Genomic DNA, 21,217 nt, shown 5'->3' with positions numbered 1-21,217 from the left:
TCTGAATTTTTGAATGAATGAGGGGATTGGGAAAATTAGAAAGTTTTGGGAAGGAGATAGAGAGAGGACCTTTTGGGCTCCTGCCACTTGCTTTTGCATTCAATATATCTATTTTAAAACAACACCAACAACTAAAACAACCAACGACAGGGCATCCATACAACAGATTCACAGAGAAGACACCAAAGGGCATTACATTCTTGTAAATCATTTTTCAGCTAATGTCTGGTGTATTGAGCCTAAGGATTTTACTGTCAAACCCTGATGATTAATCACTAGATTGTATCCCCTAACACAATGATGAATGACACTGTGGTCAATAGGACAGTTAACGTGTATAAATACATCGTTTTTCACACAGTCAGTTTGAATTGTTACTATATTTCCCAGTTTGGTTTGTTTTTTTTTTTTTTTTTTTTTTGCATTTTATCTCCATTAGTGTGTTGTTTTCAGCCCTCACTTGCTACATAGAAAACGGAATCTTTTACAATATATTTCATTTAGGGTGCACAATGGAACCTAAAGACTAATTCAGTCCATTTCAAAGTAGAGCTCTCTGTTCTCTTTCCAAAATAGAATTTAAACTGTTTTCAAATATATTTTGCAGTTGTGTGGCTTAGTTTAATTAAGATTGGGGGGGGGGTTATTTCTCCCACAGTCCCAGTTGTCTAAAACTGAGAAAACTGTCTAGAAATGTTGTGGAACCTTTGTGACTGTGCCCTAGGAGAAGTAGATCCGTGGGGCAAGAAGGAGCGAGCTGGGTGGTTCTGAACTAAATCTTGGATTCTAAATCCAACCAAATGTGAGAAGGGCCCATTCAGGCTCTCAATGCCACAGATGAACTTGTTGTTTCCTCCTATGTTCTCTTTATCATGACAGTCTGTTCCTAGTGAGTTTTTGCCATATACATCTCTTCCTGAACATTGATTGTGTCAGGAGTTTTGACAACTTGACTTAAAAATAAGTACTGTAAGTGTACATCTGTCTCTCCACCTCTTCCTCTTCCCCCTCCCTCCCTCCCTCCCTCCCTCCCTCCCTCCCTCCCTCCCTCCCTCTCTCTCTCTCTCTTTCTCTCTCTCTCTCTCTCTCTCTCTCTCTCTCTCTCTCTCTCTCTCTCTCTCTCTCTCTCTCTCTCTCTCTCTCTGTGTGCGTGTGTGTAGGTGTGTATGGGTGGGTGTTGTGTCAAATATATTGCTGTCAATTTTGCCTTCATGTATTTTTTTAATGTGTGTGTGTGGAATGATTTTTCACATTAAAAATTATTCTCACTTTTCATAAATTTCAGTGTAATCTTCAATTTTAGTGAGATAAGCTTCCAAATGGCTTTTTTTCTGGAACTCAAGAAATTGGAATGCTCCATAGTTTTATGACCTGAGTGAGAATTGTCAATAGGTTCCCAGTGATGCTGTGGGGCCATACTTAAGATCTGTGTAGCAGCTAGAGGAGCCTCTGTGTTCTTTGAGCCCTGCATTTGGAGAATAACTACAAATTGTTTGTACAGTTGGCTCTAGCATAGAGACTCTTCTTTAAAATTGTTTTCTCTTTCTCACTAGATGCCATGCATTGGAAAGTCCTTCCACATGGAAACTACGGACCATATTGAATGGTGGAGAAAGGAGATTCACAGTAAATTATAAATGAAGAAAACAAAAGTTACAGCCCTATAACTGATACTCCCACAGCTAAAGCTGTGTGGAAGCATGGAGAATGTTGGAGGACTTGCAAAATTTGTTTGGATCTCATTCCTCCTCATTGCTCACATAATTTAGTACTTAATATCCTCGTGATTTCATAGATATATTTTTCTAAATACTTCTTAATTAAGTTTTGTGAATGTGTGTAACTCTGTGAATGTCTCTGTGCATATCTCTCTTTCTATGTATATTTTTCTCTGTCTCTGTGCCTACTTGTGTTTCTCTGTGTGAATGTTTATGTGCATGTCTCACTCTGTATGTCTAAGTTTCTCTATCTTTCTGTCTCTGTCTGTCTATCTATGCCTCACATCTAAACTCATTTCTTCTCCTTGCTTACCTTCTTCTTCTATTGTTTTTCCTTCTTTGCCTTATCCTTCTCCTCCTTATTCTTTTCTCCTTCGCCTTCTCCTCCTACTCCTGTTTCTTTCTTCCTCTTCTTCTTCTTCTTCTTCTTCTTCTTCTTCTTCTTCTTCTTCTTCTTCTTCTTCTTCTTCTTCTTCTTCTTCTTCTTCTTCTTCTTCTTCTTCTTCTTCTTCTATGCCTTTGACTTTTCCTTCTCTCATTCTTCTTCTCTCCTTCTCTCCTCCTTATTTAACCTTCTCCTTTTCTACTTCTCCAGGTCCTCCTCCTCCCTTTTGCTCTTCCTCTTCCACTTCTCTTGTTCTTCTTCCTTCTCCTTCTCCTTGTCGTTCTGCTCCACCCATTCCTCTTCCCTTCCTTCTTCTCCTCTTCCTCTCCATATTCTTCTCCTTCTCTTTTTTTTTCTCCTTCTACTTTTTTCTCTATCTCACCCTCCCTCACTCCCTCCTACCCTTACCCTACCCTCCCTGATGCATTCACAGACTCTCCTCCAGTACTACTGGTCATTTGAATTTTGTCTTGCCAAGCTATGAAGACAAGGATGGTCTCCTGAGGCATCCCCTGTTACTGGTCTTTTCCATATGTCTTTTCAATTGTCCTTTCACTGTTTTACAGATTTCTTCTAAGATCATTTTACCCCACCCCACCTCCATGCCTTGATTTCTTCTGGTGGGAGTCTCCAGAGTTTCAAACTCACATCCTCTCTGATGGTGTTCTGCCTGAGAAACCACAAAATCTGGAGGCTAGAGTTAAATTTGATCATTGAGCTTGGGGCATTGTGCTATGTACCAAATGTCTGGTCTCCAGTCATGCTGAAGTCCTTAAACCTGATGAAATCTAATGGGTCGTAATTTTCACCTACATGGGAAGGAAGGCATTTCCTCCGTATTTCTGGAACCCTGGCTCCTGGTGAATTTACCATACCCACAAGCACTCCCGCCCTGCAGTGGCTAATGGCTAGCAGTCACATACAAAATGACCAAAGGTTCTGATCTTCAGGTTAGATAACTTCTAGTTACCTAGCAACAGCAAGATAACAAGCCCAATATATGAGAGGCTACTTGGCCCTACATCAGTCTCTCATTCTCTCTCTCTCTCTCTCTCTCTCTCTCTCTCTCTCTCTAACTTTTACAATCCTTACTCTCTGTAAACTTTTACCTCTTTCTCTAAGCGTTCAACTTTCTTACTCTCTAACTTGCTTTCTGTCTTTCCTTCTATGTCTTTCCCCATCTCTCCTTTTGGCCATGGCAAGTCTAACAATCTTTTTACTCTTTTTTTTCTCCTTGCTGTCTAAAATAAAGCTCTAAAACATTAGACTGTCTATGTTTTTTAGGTCCAATATGGGATGCCAGAGACAAAGAATCTGGTACCATTGTCTTCCCCTAGTTCACCCCCATCCGTGTAGTTTCAGTGGATTTACACAGCCAGATGCACAATCAGGTATGCATGGTAATTATCCTTCACTCCTCCCATGTCAGCCTTCACAGAGCACAGAACCTTCTGCCGTCCATGTTCTCTCTCACTTCACCAACTTGCCCTACACCCACAGTTTCACACTGAACACTTAACATTACTACAAATTATTAAAATGTAACTGCATTTAAATTTAAAAATCATCTCCTCATTTGAGTTGGTAACAATCCAATGCTTAACAGATATTTGTTAGTAGTGCTTACCTGTTGACATTGATACCATGAACTTCTTATTACTTCTGGTGCTATGTGATTTTTTTTTTCAAGCAAGATGAGGACTTGAACAATTTCTGAAATCATGTCTTTGGACTCACAGCACTTACGTGATGTAGTTCTAGTTTCCCAGATACTTCCAGTATCTGTGATGAGCCATGAACTTGGAACATCTGCAGCATGACCCAGAGTTTCATTGGGCTGAGCAGAGAGATCTCAAGATTTGATTGCTTTCTCTGTCCAAAGTATATATATACGATTAAATTACAACTGCATAGTGGTTTTTATTACTCTGTGTTATTATCATTTCAAATCCTCTTATTTCTTGGCTGAGTTGCTAAATGATACCTTGTTCTGTGAACCAGCTGCCATTTTTGTTCTAAAGCGATTTGATGGATCTTTTCAGCTTTCCTAGTTCCATTTACTGAGAAAGGTAGCTTCTCTCTGAGGTTATGGTCTCAGAAGTTGTTGGATGTTTCAAACCCTTCCCTGGAATGTCTGGGACTCTGCAAAAAAGGAATTAAGAATTTTGAAACAAAAGTGAGGAACTACTTGGTGTCTTCTTCTTGTCCTGTGAAAATTCTGAGATCCATTCTTACAACTGGAAATATTCAAACACATTAAAATTATTCTACAATGAGAAAATCAACTGCATTATAATCCTGATACTTATTGACACATGAGTTATAAGGATGTTCTTTATTAAAAAATCAATTATTTCTTACACTCTTTATTTCGTTCTAGAACACATTTTCCCCCTTTTAACAGCTGAAAAATCTATTTTACTTCAATTTCATTTTTAAAAATCCGTATTATTTTAAAAATTTTAGTGGTAATTGTAATAAGTATCTATAAAGTGTTGCAGATGGATCATGCCCCCTCTTTATGTGGCTAATGGAAGGTTATTTAAAAAAATTCTTCCTAATGAACATCTATTCTTGTTGTTGTTTTTGTTGTTGTTGTTATTGATGTTGTTAGATGTTATTACTTGACTTCAGGAATGTTTAATGCTAATGAGGGTCTTATTGTTCTCCAGATGTCTCCTTTCACCCTCCCAATATATATAATATATATATATATATATATATATATGTTTGTAAAAATGTGGTGAGTCCCTGTATGCACATTATCAAATGTTTCTGATTCAACTTGTGCACAAAGCAATCTACATTTTGTCTTTTTACATTGGTGTTCTTTTGCAGGGAAATGAAATACCAAAGCCTATCTGAAATTAAGGATTTTTCAAAAGTCTCATTTCCTTGGGAATTCTAAATAAAAGTTTATATTCATTATGGAGAATGTATTATGAGCTTGTCAAGAGCATTTGAATATGAATTTCTTTCCTGTTATGTTTATTTTTCTTTGGTGATTTGAAGTGGAAGCTACTCACAGGAAAAAAAAGAGAGGTATCTAAAACTACTTCTCATTATCTCACTTTCTTTAAATTGAGATTTCTGATGTTGAAGAGGAATGAAGTGAGTGTGCAGATTTTGTCCACATAACTCCTAAAAGAAAGAGCAATAGTCATGTTCCACAAACACATGTATTCAACACCCCAATTAAATTGCATGGGTACTGGCTGAATCTAAAGTCCCTGTAAATGAATGTGTGTGTGTGTGTGTGTGTGTGTGTGTGTGTGTGTGTGTGTGTGTGTGTGTGAATGTTTCCATGTGTGTGTGTGTCTGTGACTCAGTATAACTAGGTGTATATGTACATGTGTGTGTTAGGATTTTATTGCTGTAAACAGACACACTTATCAATGCATGTTTTATTAGAAAACCATTTAATTGGGGCTGGCTTACAGGTTCAGAAGTTCAGTCCATTATCATCAAGGTAAGAATATGTCAGGATCCAGGCAGGCATGGTTCATTTGGAGCTGAGAGTTCTATAACTTCATCTGATAGCTGCTTGGAAATGAATAGCTTCCAGGCAGTAGGCAGAGGGCCTGAAAAGTCTGTTCCCACAAAACACCAAATGTGTTTTTGAGTGTTTATGTGAGTATTAGTATGGGTTTTATTGCCATGAAGTGTCACCAGGATCATAGTAAATCTTGAACACTTTGTAACTTCTTTTCAGAGGTTTACTCCATTATTGTCATGGCTGGAAACATGGTAGCCTTCAGACAGACAAAGTGCTGGAGAAGGAGATGAGTTTTAGGTCTTGATATACAGGAAGCAGATGGAGACTGTGTCAAACTGGGGATTGCTTAAGGACAGCAGAGCTCCAAGCCTACCACCACATTGTTACATTTCTTCCAACAAGATCACACCAACTCAACAAAGACACATCTCCATCAGTGTCCCAACTACTCCACCAATGTCACACCTCATGAAACTATTTCACACTTCCTGAGAGTGCCACACCTATTGGCACTATTTATTTGGGCCCATTAACATTATTCTTAAAACTGTTCAATGGACAAAAGGTAACTTTAATGAAAGAAATAAAGAATGTTTCAAAAAATAAACAGGAGTATGTATGTCTTGGTTACTGTTCTATGCTGTGAGAGACATCATGACCAAACAAACTTATAAGAGGAAACATTTAATTGTGGTCTTAGAGTTCCAGAGGGCAAGTCCAGGATATCATGGTAGACACCATGGCAACACAGAGGCAAAACATGTAGAGCAGTAGTTGAGAGCGAACAACTTATGATGGAGATGGCAGAGAGTAATGAAAGAGGGAGAGAGAGAGAGAGAGAGAGAGAGAGAGAGAGAGAGAGAGAAAGAGAGAAAGAGAAAGAGAGAAAGAGAGAGAGATAGAGAGAGTCTGATGGGTTTTTGATATTTCAAGGGTCTGTGACAAATCTCCTTTAATAATAAAACAACTCCTAATTCATTCTAAACAGCCCATCACCCGGAAAACTAACACATTTGAACGTGTGATCATCTGTGGCACACAATTATTCAAACGAATAAAGGAATGAAAAAGAAAATGATATCAACTAATAAGTGGCCATGACACTTGGTAGTATAGTTTATATCATTACTTTTCATTTCTCTCAGGTTAGGGTTATTTGCATAACATATTTCTGATCAGCAATCATTCTCAAATAATCCAAAGGCATCCTAACCCCACCACACACACACACACACACACACACATTTCTACTTGATTAACGATATTGGCATTACTTATTTTTATGGAAACATATCCCTTATACCTGATTTAGTTCAAATCGTGGGAAATGTTGATGTATAATTAATTCCTATTCATAATGGGATAATACAGAAGTCAACAATATTGAATCCATTGTTCCTTGGAGCTGAAGATTTTCCATCGATTTAGTAAAATAGAAATATGATTTTAAAAGAAGGCAACACCCTGAAAAAGTCTTATTTTCATCTTTTCATTATTTACAGACCATTCTGTGGTATAAATAGGAATCTAGAGGAAGAAAGGTGTTTAAAGTCACTGACACACACACTTAACTTAGGTTTCCTTTGCACAGGAAGAAGATATATCAATCCTCTATATATGGAGAGTTTCTCCAGGACCATTAATATATAAAAGTCTTCAGGTCTCTAGGTTAAAACAACATTGCTTTTGCCTATAATTTATGCAAAGTAACCTCTTTTATACAGTTATCATATTGATGTGTGTATGCATACAAAATTATACAGGTAAGTCCAGAGGATAGGGAAGGGTATACTGTTTTCTGCTACTTCACTCCCTAATTTTCCCCTTGTGACAGGGTTTCTTGCTGAGCTAGGAGTGAGGCTGACATTCAGGAAGCCACAGTCATTCTTCTGTCTCTGCCACTCCAATTCCTAAGCACTGGTGTTTAGGTGAATGTTTGACCAAACACTTGGCTTTACCACTGGGCCATCTCCATAGATTCTTCTTTATTTTAAATAACCTCTGGATGACTTTTGCCCTCAATGTAATGAAACTGCTCTATAAGAATTTGTTATTTAGAAGATGGCAATATAAGTGGTCTGTGTGTGTTCAGTACATGGTATATTAAGAACTACTTTCCTTAATACCTTGAGAATTGCATACAAATATTTTGATGGAATTTACTTTCCAATTATTTTAGTAACTCCTCCCAGAACAAAACCTGGCCCACTCCCACCTAACTCCTCCTGCCAACTTCATATCTCGTCTTCTCCCCTTTGTTACAACCCATTCAAATCATTTGTGTTTCCCATAAACTCTTAGACATCTGGCTTCCAGTAGAGCATGAACAATCTATAACCTTCAAAGTCAATACCTTTGATGAAAACTTACTATTCATCCTTCATCAACTGTCTATACCTTATCAGATAGCGATAAGGGATAGTGAGCCTTCCCATTCAGTGATGGAAGACAGAATGTCCTGATTTTGTGCAGAAAGACACAGTTTTTCTCTTACCTCTGTGCCTTACAAGATTTTCATTATCTTCCTTGAGGATTTCTAAGTTTCAGCTCCTCTACTTCTTGCCTCTTTCTGTGAGTATTTGTGAATATGCATGTGTGTCTATATTACAGATGTCTCAGTATATATACAACTCAACTCATAGTGGGATTTTGCAATTAACTGCTGGCACTATCTCACACTAGACCATATTCCTTAATGCAGACTTGGTGTGGGTAAGTACCAGAAAGGAACTGGAGATTGCTAGATATCTTCAGAGTTAGTTGTAGTATAGGTGAAGTTTAGACTTCTGACCTTACATTCTGGCTAGCCCCTATGGGTTTAAGATGCATGGATAAGGGATCAAGATCCTGAACTTGGATTGCATTTTTCTCCTTTTTGAACAAAACAGAGATATCCTTGAAGAGATAGATGGATCTTATCACTTTGTTTCAAATAAAGAATTCTGTGGTTAAATTGTTTTGAAATGTCAGTCATGGGTCTTAGATGAAGGCTTTGGTCCACAGTACAATGTTCATAGGTAGTACAATATGCACTCTGAAAAGTGATTGGAACCTGAGGGCTTTAATCAATGAGTTAATCAATCAATGGATATACAAGGAATGGGTAAGAAACTTGTAAATGAACGCGGTCATTTGGACATGTCTTCAAAGCTGTTTATTGTCTTTGGTCCCTTCTTGTGTTAATGCTAACTAGCTGCCAATAATTTGAACAATTGTGCTGCTTCATGCCCCTTTCATATTCATGTGATCATGGATCCTTCTTTCATTTGTGATAGTAACATGTCAGGTTCAGAGGAAACATTGCTTAATTCTTTAATTTTTTTTTCTAGAAACGGCATGCTAAGTGTAGAACCAATGTTACCTAGTTGTTGTAGTTGGAATATTCAGCCATGGTATCTGTTGTCTTTGAGACTCAAGAACTTTGCTGCTACCCACACCACTGGTCTTTCTTCTGAATTCACTATTGTATTTTAGTAGATTTCAATATCATATGAAGTACCAGAAAATGAGTGAAAAATGACAGTGGTGAAATGTGTTTAGAATCATTAAATTACACACTTAAAAATAAATAATTCAATGGATTTATTTAGTATATAAACCAAACTCCAAAAAAACTTCTGAAAAGGCTTAACCAAATGTGATGCTTCTCATGTGAGTTGTTATTTGTCATAGCACCTGTGATTTAGCTGTTAATAGTAGTGGGTTTTATTACTTATGAATCAGACACCAATACATCCATGAAGGGGTTACACTCCATTCCCTCAGGAGAAAGAAATCAATTAAAAGTCATTGGATTTCTTGATGAGAATTTTTCTGGTCAAAGCTGAGTTGGCAGGAAGTTGGACAGACTGGGGTGTCTCCCAGAAAGTGTAACACAAATTAGAATGTAGGTGTTGTGAGGCTATAAGGCATATTCACTACTTGTCACCTATTATTGAGTATTCTTGCTGTTGGAGGTACTTACCCTTCACTTCTGCCATGGAGGGAAGTGGGTCTACACCCAGGCAGAATGAGGAGATTGTGATGAGTAATGTTTCTGTGGGTTATGGAGCAGGATAAACCTTAATGTGCTGGGATTTTATTTATCTCCAACTTGACAATCTAGCGTCACCTTAGGAGAGAGAACAATTGAAGAATTGTCTCTATTCACTTGGTTTTTGGGTAAGTCTATGGGACATTTTCTTCATTGATGGTCGATGTGTGAGGGTAGGCAACTGTGGGTAAGCTCATCAGTAGTCATTTATAAAAGGAAAGCTTTTACTCTGTATTTAAAATAAAATATTCGATCAAGCCACATGATTTTTGGTGGTTTGAATAAGAATATACCCTATAGATTCATATATATGGATATTTAGTCACCAGGGATTGGCAGTGTGTTTAAGGATTAGAAGGAATGAGAGAAGATGTGGCTTCATTGGAGGAAGTGGTTGTGTCAATAAGGGTGGTCTTTGAGTTTTCAAGAAACCAATGTAATGGCAGAATATCTGTTTCTGTCTAAGGATCAATAGTTCTCTATTGCTCCAGTGCTGCGGTCACTGACTTGATGTTTGACTAAACTTCTGTAAGTGTAATCTAGCCCCCAGTTAATGCTTTGTTTCATAATAGTTGTTTTATCCATGATGTCTCTTCACAGCAATAGAACAATGACTAAGATAGGGTCTAGCAATAAGCACTCTTTCCTGGTAATGCTTCAAGTTCCTGTTTTGCCTTCCTTGGTAATAGTCTGTAACATGTAAGCTAATAACCCTTATATTCCCAAGTTATGTTTGATGTTAGTATTCTTCAGTGTGAGAAAGAAGCAAACTAGAACAATTGCATGTCATTATATACATGAGAATATCTTACCTTTAAATTAAAATAAAATATCTACACATTATTTGTCCTTATAGGATAAGTGACAGTGGTAGTATTAGATATTTTGTTCCTCTAAGAAATTGTCTTACTTAAGGTTTCTATTGTTGTAAGAACATACCATGTCCAAAGAGCTAATTCCATAGCAAAAGTTTTATTCAGCTTATATTCCACATTGCTGTTCATCATCAAAGTAGTTTGGAAAGAAACTGAAACAACACAGGTTCCTGGAGCCAGAAGCTCATGCATAGGCCATGGAGTGGTGATGCTTATTGACATGCTCCTTAAGTCTTGCTTCCATAAGGAGCACAAGACTACCACCACAAGGGTGTCCCCACCCACAATGAACTGGGTCCTCTCCCACCAATTAAGAAAATTCCTAAAAGCTTGATCTTAATGAGGCATTTTCTCAACTGAGGCTCCTCCTCTTGCAAGACTCTAGATCTTTTCAAGTTGCTATGAAACCAGTATGGCACTCTGAATGTAGTTGGCCTATGAGGAGGTGTGGCCTTGTAGGAGTGGGTGTGGCCTTTTTGGAGGAAGCATATCACTGTGAGGCTTTAAAGCTCTGCTCAGTGTGGAAGACAACATCCCTGCATGCAGAAGACTCTAAGCTTCCTCTCCACCACTACATATGCCCAGACACTTTCATGTTCACTTCCTTGATGATAGTGGACTGAACCTCTGAAACTGCAATGAAATGTTGAAAAGCCCTAATGAAATGTCTCTAATGAGTTGTCTTAGTCATAGTGGTTTTTCACAGCATTGAAACCCTAATTAAGACATCCAGCTAGCAGAGAAACTCTCCCAGATATCAAAATTAATCAACAATAGAGAGTATTTTCAAGTCATTTGGCATTCAAACTTATTCTAGAGAAAAAACACAAATGATTGAGTCCATGACAAGCCTGACTAAAAACAAAAACAAAAAACAATACAAAAACAAACAAACAAAAAACAAACAAACAAACAAAACAAAAACAAACAAAAAAACCTACAACAACAATAAAACCAACCAACCAAACAAACAAACAAAAGAAACACTCAGAGTGCATATGGGACCCATTAAGACCCCCATGAAGCACAGGGGCTACTCAGGAGTAGTGACCAACATATTGGGCAACCTCATAGAGTTTGAAACCCATGAGAACTGGCATAGAAAAGAGATCAGCACATATGCATTGAGTACACCTTCACTGTTTTATTAGAAGGAGGTCACACATAAATTTGAGACAGGAATTTATAGGGAATAGACAGGCTGAAATGGTACATAGGTATGTTGGGAGTCAGATGTTTGGAGGAGAGCCAGGGGAACAGGCCAGTGGTGAGCTTTTTGATGGTCATCTGGGGCACTCAACAGAGACCTCCAAAAGATCACAGGATTCATCCCAGGCAAAGATTGCACAGGGAAAGAACTCAGGATCCACGCCCCACCATATATTATCTCACAGTTTATTCATTTTCTCTTTTAAATTACTCTTTGATCTGATCAGCTGGCTATTTGTTAAGAAACCAAAGAACCTAATGTGGATATGCCCAATTTTAACTATTTGCACAAAATTTCTATTCTTCCTGGGTCTCCTGCTTCACATTTTGAGAACTTCATCTTAGAATTCATTTGTCCCTCAGTGTCCTCTAGTCCTTTGTGTGTCCTTTATTGTTTTTAAAGGTCACCATCAATTTAATCTTTCTTAACTTCTACCTGGTCTCTTTTCTGCATGTTAATATTGGATTTCTTAAAAAGATATCTTAATGGGAATAGAGAGATGACCATGTTGTCAAGAGCACTACTGTACCGCAAAAAAACTGGATTTGTTTTCTTGAAATCATATCCAATGGTTAACAATCAGCTTTAATGCCAGCTCCATGGGATCTGACAACTCATGTCTCTGTGGTCACCTATACTCTCAAGCTCATGCCCTACTCCCACCCATATAAATAAAGATAATAAATCTTAAAATGAGAGACAAGTTTCATTTGGTTTCATTATTCAAATGAAACCTTATTTTGTCTGATTTCTGAATCTCTTTGGATCAGTTTTCTGGGTTGCACTTTGTGTAACAAGGCCACATTCCTTTTATCTATCACTCTTTCCCCAACTTGTTGTTTCTCCCTCAGACTTCATACCAGAGATTCTATCTATGTCCTGTCTTTCTCCGCTTCTTCCTAAAAATCCATTTTTTGCTGCCATCCCTGCTCCTCTAAGTCATATCTCCAATTCCTTGCTCACTATGCAGACCACAGAATCTAAGTCCTGTCCATTTTAGCCTGTGTGATATTAGATGTATGCACTGTTCACAGCCTGCATTGCAACTTTCATCTTCCTTTGATGTTCTTTCTACCATAGTCCATCTCTTCCAACAAAGTGTTCACTAAAAGCATGTCATGTCACACGTATTAATTTTTAGAACAAAACAAATTTTATTGACAAAGATACTGAGGTTGTCAAAGACCCATAGGTACCCAACACAGGAAAACAAACATTTTTTTTCAATCCTATAAGTTTACATTTCTGTACTTTGTGATTTTTTTCAATTTAAGTGATATTTGACACCAGAGTATAGACATAGATATGGAGGTCACCGAGAAATTTGATAAAGTACACAGTAGGATTGGCTAGAACTTTGTAAACAACCTTTCCGAACTTTTGGGATCCATCATCTCTGGTGTACTGCACCCAAGAACCTATTAAGAAGTCATTGTCATCACCTGATCTCGCCCCAGCCAGAGGGGTCTCTGGAATGATGTGGAGGTTACCTTCCTTGTAGTCATCCAGGAGCTGATAGACGTAGAGGACCGGATCCTTCTTGTAGGAAATGTAAAAATAGTCCTGTAAGAATGGCACCTGGGCTAGCACCATCCCACTCCAGTTGTCCTCAGAGCCATCTTTCCCCTCAAATTTGTGTTGTACCTCTCTGCCAACCAGTGTGCCTGCGAGGTGGACATCCCTCACCTGAGGAAAAACTACTTTGTGAGGCAAGACCTTAAGATTTAAAATCCTCTCATCGCTGTGGAGCTCCTGTCCGTAGACACTGTCAATTCCGTCATACTTCACCAAATAAAGAGAAGGGTTTGTTGGCAGTTGACCTAGAATGATGGCCTTCCAATGGGTGACAGGCTCATTACCTTCCTTCCACCCGTGAGAAATTCTGCAGCCAACAATATTCCCCAGGGCCTGGGAAGAAGTCTTCCTCCTACTCTTCTTCTTGAGTGATGTCATGCTCAGACTCTTCAGATGTATTGTCTTCTACCTGGCTGTAGACCTGTTGTGGTAGATCACACTGTCTTGTGGCTTCCATTCCCTTCAAATATCATACTTGCTCATTGCCTGGGACTGAAGATCTTGCCCGTTTAAACCAGACATAATGCTGTTGCCTCTGTCATATATATGCATTCCTGATGGGCAATGGTTATGGGTTGGGAGTGAATGCTGGACCAAGACTCTTCTCTACGAGAACTTCTGAGCAGGTGAAGAAGATTATGCTAAACAGTTTTGAGCTCCTAAAATTAATTTTATAAAAATAAGAAGTTAATAAGTCAGCCATGGTGGTACACGCATTTAATCCCAGAACTCAGAAGGCAAGGACAGGCAGATTTCTAAATTAGAGACCAGCCTGGTCTACAAAGTGAGTTCCAGGGCAGTCAGTGCTATAGAGAGGAACCCTGTCTCAACAACAACAACAACAACATCAAGTAAAAGAAAACAAACGAAAATCAAACGAAAAACAAACAAAACAGAAATACAAACAAAAAAATAACAAAACAAACAATCAAATGGAGAAGTTAATAGGAAGTGGTAGTGACCCATAACTTTAATCATAGTACTCAAGGGGCAGAGTGAGGCAGACCTTAGTGAGAGAAAGACTAGTCTGGTCTACACAGTGAGTTTCCTGACAGCCAAATCTAAACATACAGAAACTCAAATAAAATTAACCAAGCAAGCAAACAAACAAACAAAGAAACAAAGAAACAAGGGAAACAAGGAAATAAAAATAGTGTAATTAACAAGTAATTCTCTAGAGCTCAGAATAACATACTCAGATCAACATTTATTTCTTCAGACCTGAGTATATTTGTCTCTGATGAGGATCCTCTCCTTGAATTTCTATGTCAATTTAGGTGGTGCTATGACAATTACCCCCAATGATCAAGAAGAAGAGAAAAAAAAAAAAAAAAGGCCAGAGGGGTCACCATGATTCTCTTGTACGCGTAAGCTCTGAGCTAAGTTCTTGCATTCACAAATATCTTCCCAGGGACACAGCACACCACTGTCCTTCTTTATTGTTTCTCCTGACCCAGCTTCAGAATTATTCGATGAAGCCATTACATCACTGAACTCAAGAACAACTCAAAAAGTCGAGGCAATATCAGCCTTTTAGAACTAATAACTTCTAACATGCACATGGACAAACAGGAGCTTTGGCATTTTAGTGGAATTGTGATCTAGATATGGTTAGCAAGGATAATAAATTCAGGAGATAAACTAACCTAGACCATTCATCTTCCTTGCTAATAAACATGGGGAAAGTAGAATGTACAGTAACTCACTGTAGGAGAGAAAATTTTTAGCTTTCTGTAGCTATGAGGGTCCCAATTACTTCATAAATGTACTTACCCATAGAAAAATATCCTACTCGTCAAGATCTCCTGATACAGACCAGGCACCAAAAGCCTGTGGGAAAAAATGACCTGGCTTTGACACACCACTGTGAAGATAGTGAACTCACCTTGAATGGATTCTAGCGCCTCCAAGTGGAATAGATGCGCAACCTCCAGCCAGTGCTCTGTGACATCACCCTAGTTCAGCTTACATCATAGAACCCCTCTCAGGCTGGTTCCTTCCCTAGTTACACTCAGAAACATTCAGCATCTCGAATTTACCTTTTCATATGGTCTCCTAGAAATAATAAATGAAATCCCAACTGAAAGGCCTGATGATCTGAGTAATATTCTGCCAAAGAATTACACCCTTGCATGGTTTTTATTGTTTGGTTGTTGAGTTTTTATTTATTTGTTTGGTTTGTGTTTTGTTTTGTTTCATTTTTGTTTTTATTTTCGTTCTGAGAAAGTCTTCGGTTTCTGCCTTGACAACATCCATGGTGGTTATTTTTCATGTTCCAACCTTTCCCTTGGTTATCTTTAAGCTGTGCTTCTTATCATAAATATTGCCAGACTCTTTGAGGCAGCACACTGGATAGCACACCAATTTTCACTTTATGAAAACCCACAGTTAGAGGAGGACTATTTTTATGCAAACAAACCTGGAATTTGACAGGGTTAAATGACATGTATTGAAACCAAAGGCAATCATGAATTATGGATTCTTTGGAAAGTAAGAGGACAACATAGATCTTGGGCATGCTTACAAAGTTGTGATAAAATTTAAAAAAAATACCTGATATCTCCCAGTCATATTTTAAAGGTTTTTAAAATTTACCAGCACTTCTGATTATAAGTAATTTCATAGATTAAATGCAGTAAAACAGGATGAAATAGATGAGGTAATTTTACTTTTGAAATATGTGTAGACAGAATACTGGACACAGGTATGTATAAAATTTACTTACAAATTAGAGGACACTTTAATTGTTCATGGCACATAGATCTTCAGTTCTTCAAAAAAAATCCTTTTCAGTACCTTCCACGGTCCCCACCGTACCCTGTACATCATCTTCATAGGATATGACACTATCCATAGAGAGCTAGATCCTTCAACAACAGTCATCAAAAAAAAATCATTCCTTAAGGTGTGGCCACAGGCCAATGTGATGGAGGATCTTTATCTGAGATTCTATCTTCCCAGGTTGATTTAAGTTCACAAAAAAAAAAAATCTAAGAAGGACCACTACATATCCATATCATCAATATTGATTGCCTCACTGTATGAAACATACATGCTATGGAGTGATTTAAGATGTCAACTACTGGATGAATGCCTTAAAAATGAGAGACAGAAGGAGAGAGAGAGAGAGAGAGAGAGAGAGAGAGAGAGAGAGAGAGAGAGAGAGAGAGAGAGAGAGAGAGAGAGAGAAATATATTTCTCATCTTTGTGTATTAGTGCAGCGCTTTGTTTTCAAAAAAATGGATGGAATGGTTAAATACTATATATTAGGTTAGACAAGTAAAACTCAAAATGACTATTGTAAAAATATAAATTTAATAAGGGACATTAAAAAATAGGAGGTATTTTGGAAGAGTAAGCGCAGCAGGAGGGGGGAGATCTGATAGCAATGGAGGATAGTGGGGAGGATGAAGATGGTAAAAGGACACTGTAAACCTGTGCAAAGGGTCACAGAAAAGGCCTGCGACTTGTACACTTAAAAAAAACACTGGTATAAAGTAACAGAGTCCAAATAATATTTTGATTAATTTGGGGATTTTAGCTTCAAGACACTAAAAAATGTATTTGTATTTTTCAACTCACTTGTGGTTCTTGCTATGTTGAACATGATATGGGTGACAGGATATGGTAAGGTGCTTCAAAGTTTGTGTATCATTTATCATCAAATGCACATGTCACTCAGTGAGCTGCAAGGCTATCACAGGGAAGGAGGTATCTAAAGATCTTAAGTGTACATGACGTAGGGAGAATAATGCCCCCACTCTACTATAGATGTTGAAATAATCACGTTTTTCCCAAAAATAATTTTCTGAAGATTAATCCCCAGGTGTGAATTTTAAATAACTGCCCTAAAGTCTGGATTTAAGATTCCTTGAGAATCTTCCAAAACAAAAGGAAATGAAGAATCTTGGTGCTGTAATTGGAGAAACAAGAGAAAAGCAAACAAGAATTCATCACAGAAAAAAAGACAGAAGAAGTAAGAATTAAAGACATATTTGGGCAAGATGAATAGTGAAGTAGAGATTAGAGCAAGCAGAAAGGACTGAGGAGATAGCTCACTGCTTAGGCCCACTGATTGCTTTTGCACAGGACCAGGGTTCAATTTCTAACACCCACATGGTTGTTCACAACCACCTGCAATTCTAGTTCTAGACGATCTGATGACCTCTTTGGACAACACACACACACACAGACACACACACACGCACACACACATATACTCACCTACAGAGAAAAAAAAATATTTTAGAAAACAATTATACAAACAAAAAGGAGTCAAGTATAGTTTTATTCCCATTTAATATCAGCACTCAGAAGCAGGCTAAACTCTGTAAGTTGAATGACTGCCTAGCTAATAGGTGTGTTTTCAGAATTTTATTTTTCTCTTCTTTTTCTTTTTTTTCTTTTTCTTTTTTTTTTTTTTTTTTTGTATTTTAGGACTATTTCAGTATTTGTTTAAAGATTCTAGTTTTTTTTTTTCTTTTGATTTACTTTTTCTAATGTTTTAGGCTTTTTTCGGGCTTTTTAGTATTTTACAGTTTTCAGGTTTTTTTTTTTTTTAGAGGGGGGGGGGGTGTGCGGGAGGGTAAAGCCCTTTGTGTTATTTAGAGTTTTAGGGTTTTAATGGTTTTAAATTTGGTAGGTTGTTTTGTCCTTATAAGTTTTTTGTTTGTTTGTTTTTTTGTTTGTTTTGGGTAGGGTTGAGGTTTATTTTTATTTTATTTATTTATTTATTTATTCATTTATTTATTTATTTATTTATTTAAGGTATTTCAGGGTTTTAGGGCTTTTTAGTGTTTATAAATAATTTTAGGATAATTGTAGTTTTTTGTGTGATTTTGTTCTTCTTGTTGTTGTGTTTTGTTTTGTTTTTGTTTCTTTTTATACTTTTAGTGTTTTATAGTGTTTTAGGATTTTGTAAGGGTTTTTTGTTTTCTTGTGTGTGTGTTTGCTTTTTTTTTATAGGCTTAGGATTATTTTTTTATCTTAGGATTTTAGTTAATGTTTCAGGGTTTTGTAGGTATTTTGGGGGAGGGTAGGATTGATTTTATAGTCTCAGGATTTTACTTAGGGTTTCAGGGTATTGTAGGTTTTTTGTTGTTGTTGTTTGTTTGTATGTTTGGTTTTTTTGTTTTGCTTTTTTAAGCGGGTTTTCAAGGATTTTATTTTGAGTTTCAGAGTTTTGATGTGTTTTTAGAACTTTTTAAAGGAACTTTTTTTAGGGTTTTACAGTTCTTGTGGGTCTTTTTACTGTTGTTGAGTGAGTTGCCAGGTCACTGCATTGCAATGTAAGCCTGGTCCCAGCAACTTTTCTCATAACACTTGTACAGTACTGCTTTTCAACTTGGCTTTGTTACAAGGTTTAATGAGTGTCTTGGTCTGAATAAGACAACCTCACGTAGGCTTATATGCTTGACTGCTTGATTCCCTGGTTAATGGGAGTGTTTGGGAAGGATTAGGAGGTGTGGCCTTGTTGGAACAGGTGTGATCACTCCTAGTAAGGAGTGATCTTTAAGGTTTCAAAGTCCATACCAGGACTTTGAAACTATGTCTCTGTCTCTGTCTCTGTCTCTGTCTCTGTTTCTCTCTGTCTCTCTCTCTGTCTCTCTCTCTCTCTGTCTCTCTCTCTCTGTCTCTCTCTCTCTCTCTGTCTCTCTCTCTCTCTCTCTCTCTCTCTGTCTTTTTCTCTCTCTGTCTCTCTCTGTCTCTCCCCCTCACTCTCTCTCCTGGCTGCTTTCAGATCAGGATTCGAAGCTCTCAGCTACCTCTCCGCCACCATGCCTGTCTGCTTCCCACCATGATGATAATGGACTAACCCTTTCAAACTGTGAGCAAGCCCCCAAATAAATGTTTTCTTTTATAAGAAAAAAAAAGAATTTTAGGGTATTTCTTTATTTTTTAGTTTTGTTTTGTTTTTTAATTTAATTAACGAATTTTTAAAAATTGTTTTAAGCATTTTTTTAATAAGGTTTGGAAAATGATTTTCTTTTCCAGTGTTTTTGGCGATTTTTTAAGGCAGAAGAATTTGTAGTTGTTGGGGTGGTGGTTTTGTATCTTTTCATTTTCTTTTTTTTTTTAATTGCTTTTTTATTGTCTCATTAGGGATCTAGACTTGTAGAGTTTTTGGATTTTTTTTTTTAGGGTTTTATAATTTTTTTAGGGTCTTTTTAGAGTTCTTGTGTTTTCTTATTTATAGAATTTTAGGGTTTTAAAAATGTTAATTAAGAATTTAAAAAATAGCTTTTTTGGGTCATTTAGTGTTTGTTTAATAATTTTAGGGTTTTTTAGGGTTTTAGGTTTTGCTTTATTGTTTTAGGGTTTTTTTTACGGTTTTTAAATGATTTTAGGGTTGTTCTCAGTGTATTTGGCAAGATTTTTTTTTAAGGCTTAGTGTGGCTATTGTTCTTTCCTTGTTTGTTTGTTTGTGGTAATTATTTTATGGTTTTTTGGGTCTTTGTAGAGATCTAGAATTTTTTTGTTGATTTTTTTTGTTTGATTGTTTTTCTTTAGGGTTTTAGGTTCTTTTAGTTTTATTTTTTCAAAAATTTTATGGTTTATTTTTGTTTGTTTGTTTGTTTTAGGGTTTTTATTGTTTATTTAAAGCTTCAAGTTTATTTTCTTTTCTCTTCTTTTTTCTTTTTTATTTTTTAGAGTTTTTAGGGTCTTTAAGGTTCTGTCTCTAAGAACATAGAAACTGAACCTATTGCTTTTAGATTATTTATAAAATGTATTCCATTCTGAAAACAAGAAACACTATAAAGTCATGTTTGTTCATTTGCGTGTATGTCCCCAGGAGCTATAGATTATGTGTGCCTAATGCAGAGCTCTAAATATGTCCTGATCATACAGATTTAATTGTCACATCATGAAAGTTCAAGAACTATACTATAAAGCTATATCTATGTATCCCAGTTTATTCATTTTTCAAACAAATATAGTAGATATGTCACAGAGGGCAGAATTTATTGATCATGATTTCGAAAAAGGACCTCAAAAGTCATTAAATCAAGTATCTTATACTAGCCAAACTCTACCCATCTATCCAGTTCTCTCCTGTAAGAATAATTGCACCTGGGTTTTGGTTAATTCATATTAAATTCTCCAGTTAAAAAGGGTCTTTATTAGCCCCCTTCCAGCTTAGTGAAAAACTCCATTCACTCTCCTTCTGAAAGCAAAAGCATTTTTCTTTCACAGACTATGTTAATTTTACAACATTTGCCCCTGGATGGTTTCCATTTCCACAGTTGTGTTTGCCATGACTCAATATTTCATCTCTATTCAGACAACTCCTCTCATATACCACAGGATAATACACAAAGGCTCATTTGTGAGTCATGCCAAGAAAGCGGAATGAACTTGTGGGATACAGAAGAGGGAAAGACACAAGAGCAACAGAAGTATCATTAAGCTGGATACTACTCTAGAATACTGCATGCTATTCATGTATCCTGGGGATCCAGAAATTCATCTAGACTGGACCCTATTTATCCATTGGTAGGATGTAGTCTGAAGCTTAGCCTATTAACTGGCAGCTCCCAAAGCTTTGAACTGATCCAATGATTGTTATCTTCCACACAATACCCAGTAGTATCCAAGCTACATTCCCTGTCACAGGCAAAAGCCCGGAAAAAGAAAAGAAAGCACTGTACTGTGTGCTAGGGTAGTGCTCATAGTGTCAATCTGCACTGAATCTATTACCACAACTGCAAAGGTATATGGCACAGGCAATCCAAGGATCACCATGCTTCCCATTTTATCTCTCCAGTCTATATATCCTCTCCCAACTCTACACACTATGCTCCCATTCCTAGGGATCATTTAGAGGTCTCATAAATACCACCATGTATAACCCTGGAAGATGAGAGATGTTTGAAGCACATCAATAGATTTTAAGTCTGACAATTGTTGATGTCATGAAAACAATT

At 37.1% G+C, this 21,217-nt stretch overlaps 1 protein-coding gene across 1 annotated transcript; it reads right to left on the bottom strand.

The window, feature by feature from the left end:
* Positions 1–12,986: 12,986 nt before the first annotated feature.
* Positions 12,987–13,670, bottom strand: Gm21806 (predicted gene, 21806). Its single transcript, XM_017318791.2, has one exon. The coding sequence runs from the start codon at positions 13,668–13,670 to the stop codon at positions 12,987–12,989; it is 684 nt and encodes a 227-aa protein (XP_017174280.1).
* Positions 13,671–21,217: the final 7,547 nt, after the last annotated feature.

This window comes from Mus musculus, chromosome Y, assembly GCF_000001635.26.
Source record: "Mus musculus strain C57BL/6J chromosome Y, GRCm38.p6 C57BL/6J".
In the NCBI taxonomy this organism is placed as follows: Eukaryota; Metazoa; Chordata; class Mammalia; order Rodentia; family Muridae; genus Mus; species Mus musculus.
This window is presented reverse-complemented; position numbering and strand designations above follow the sequence as displayed.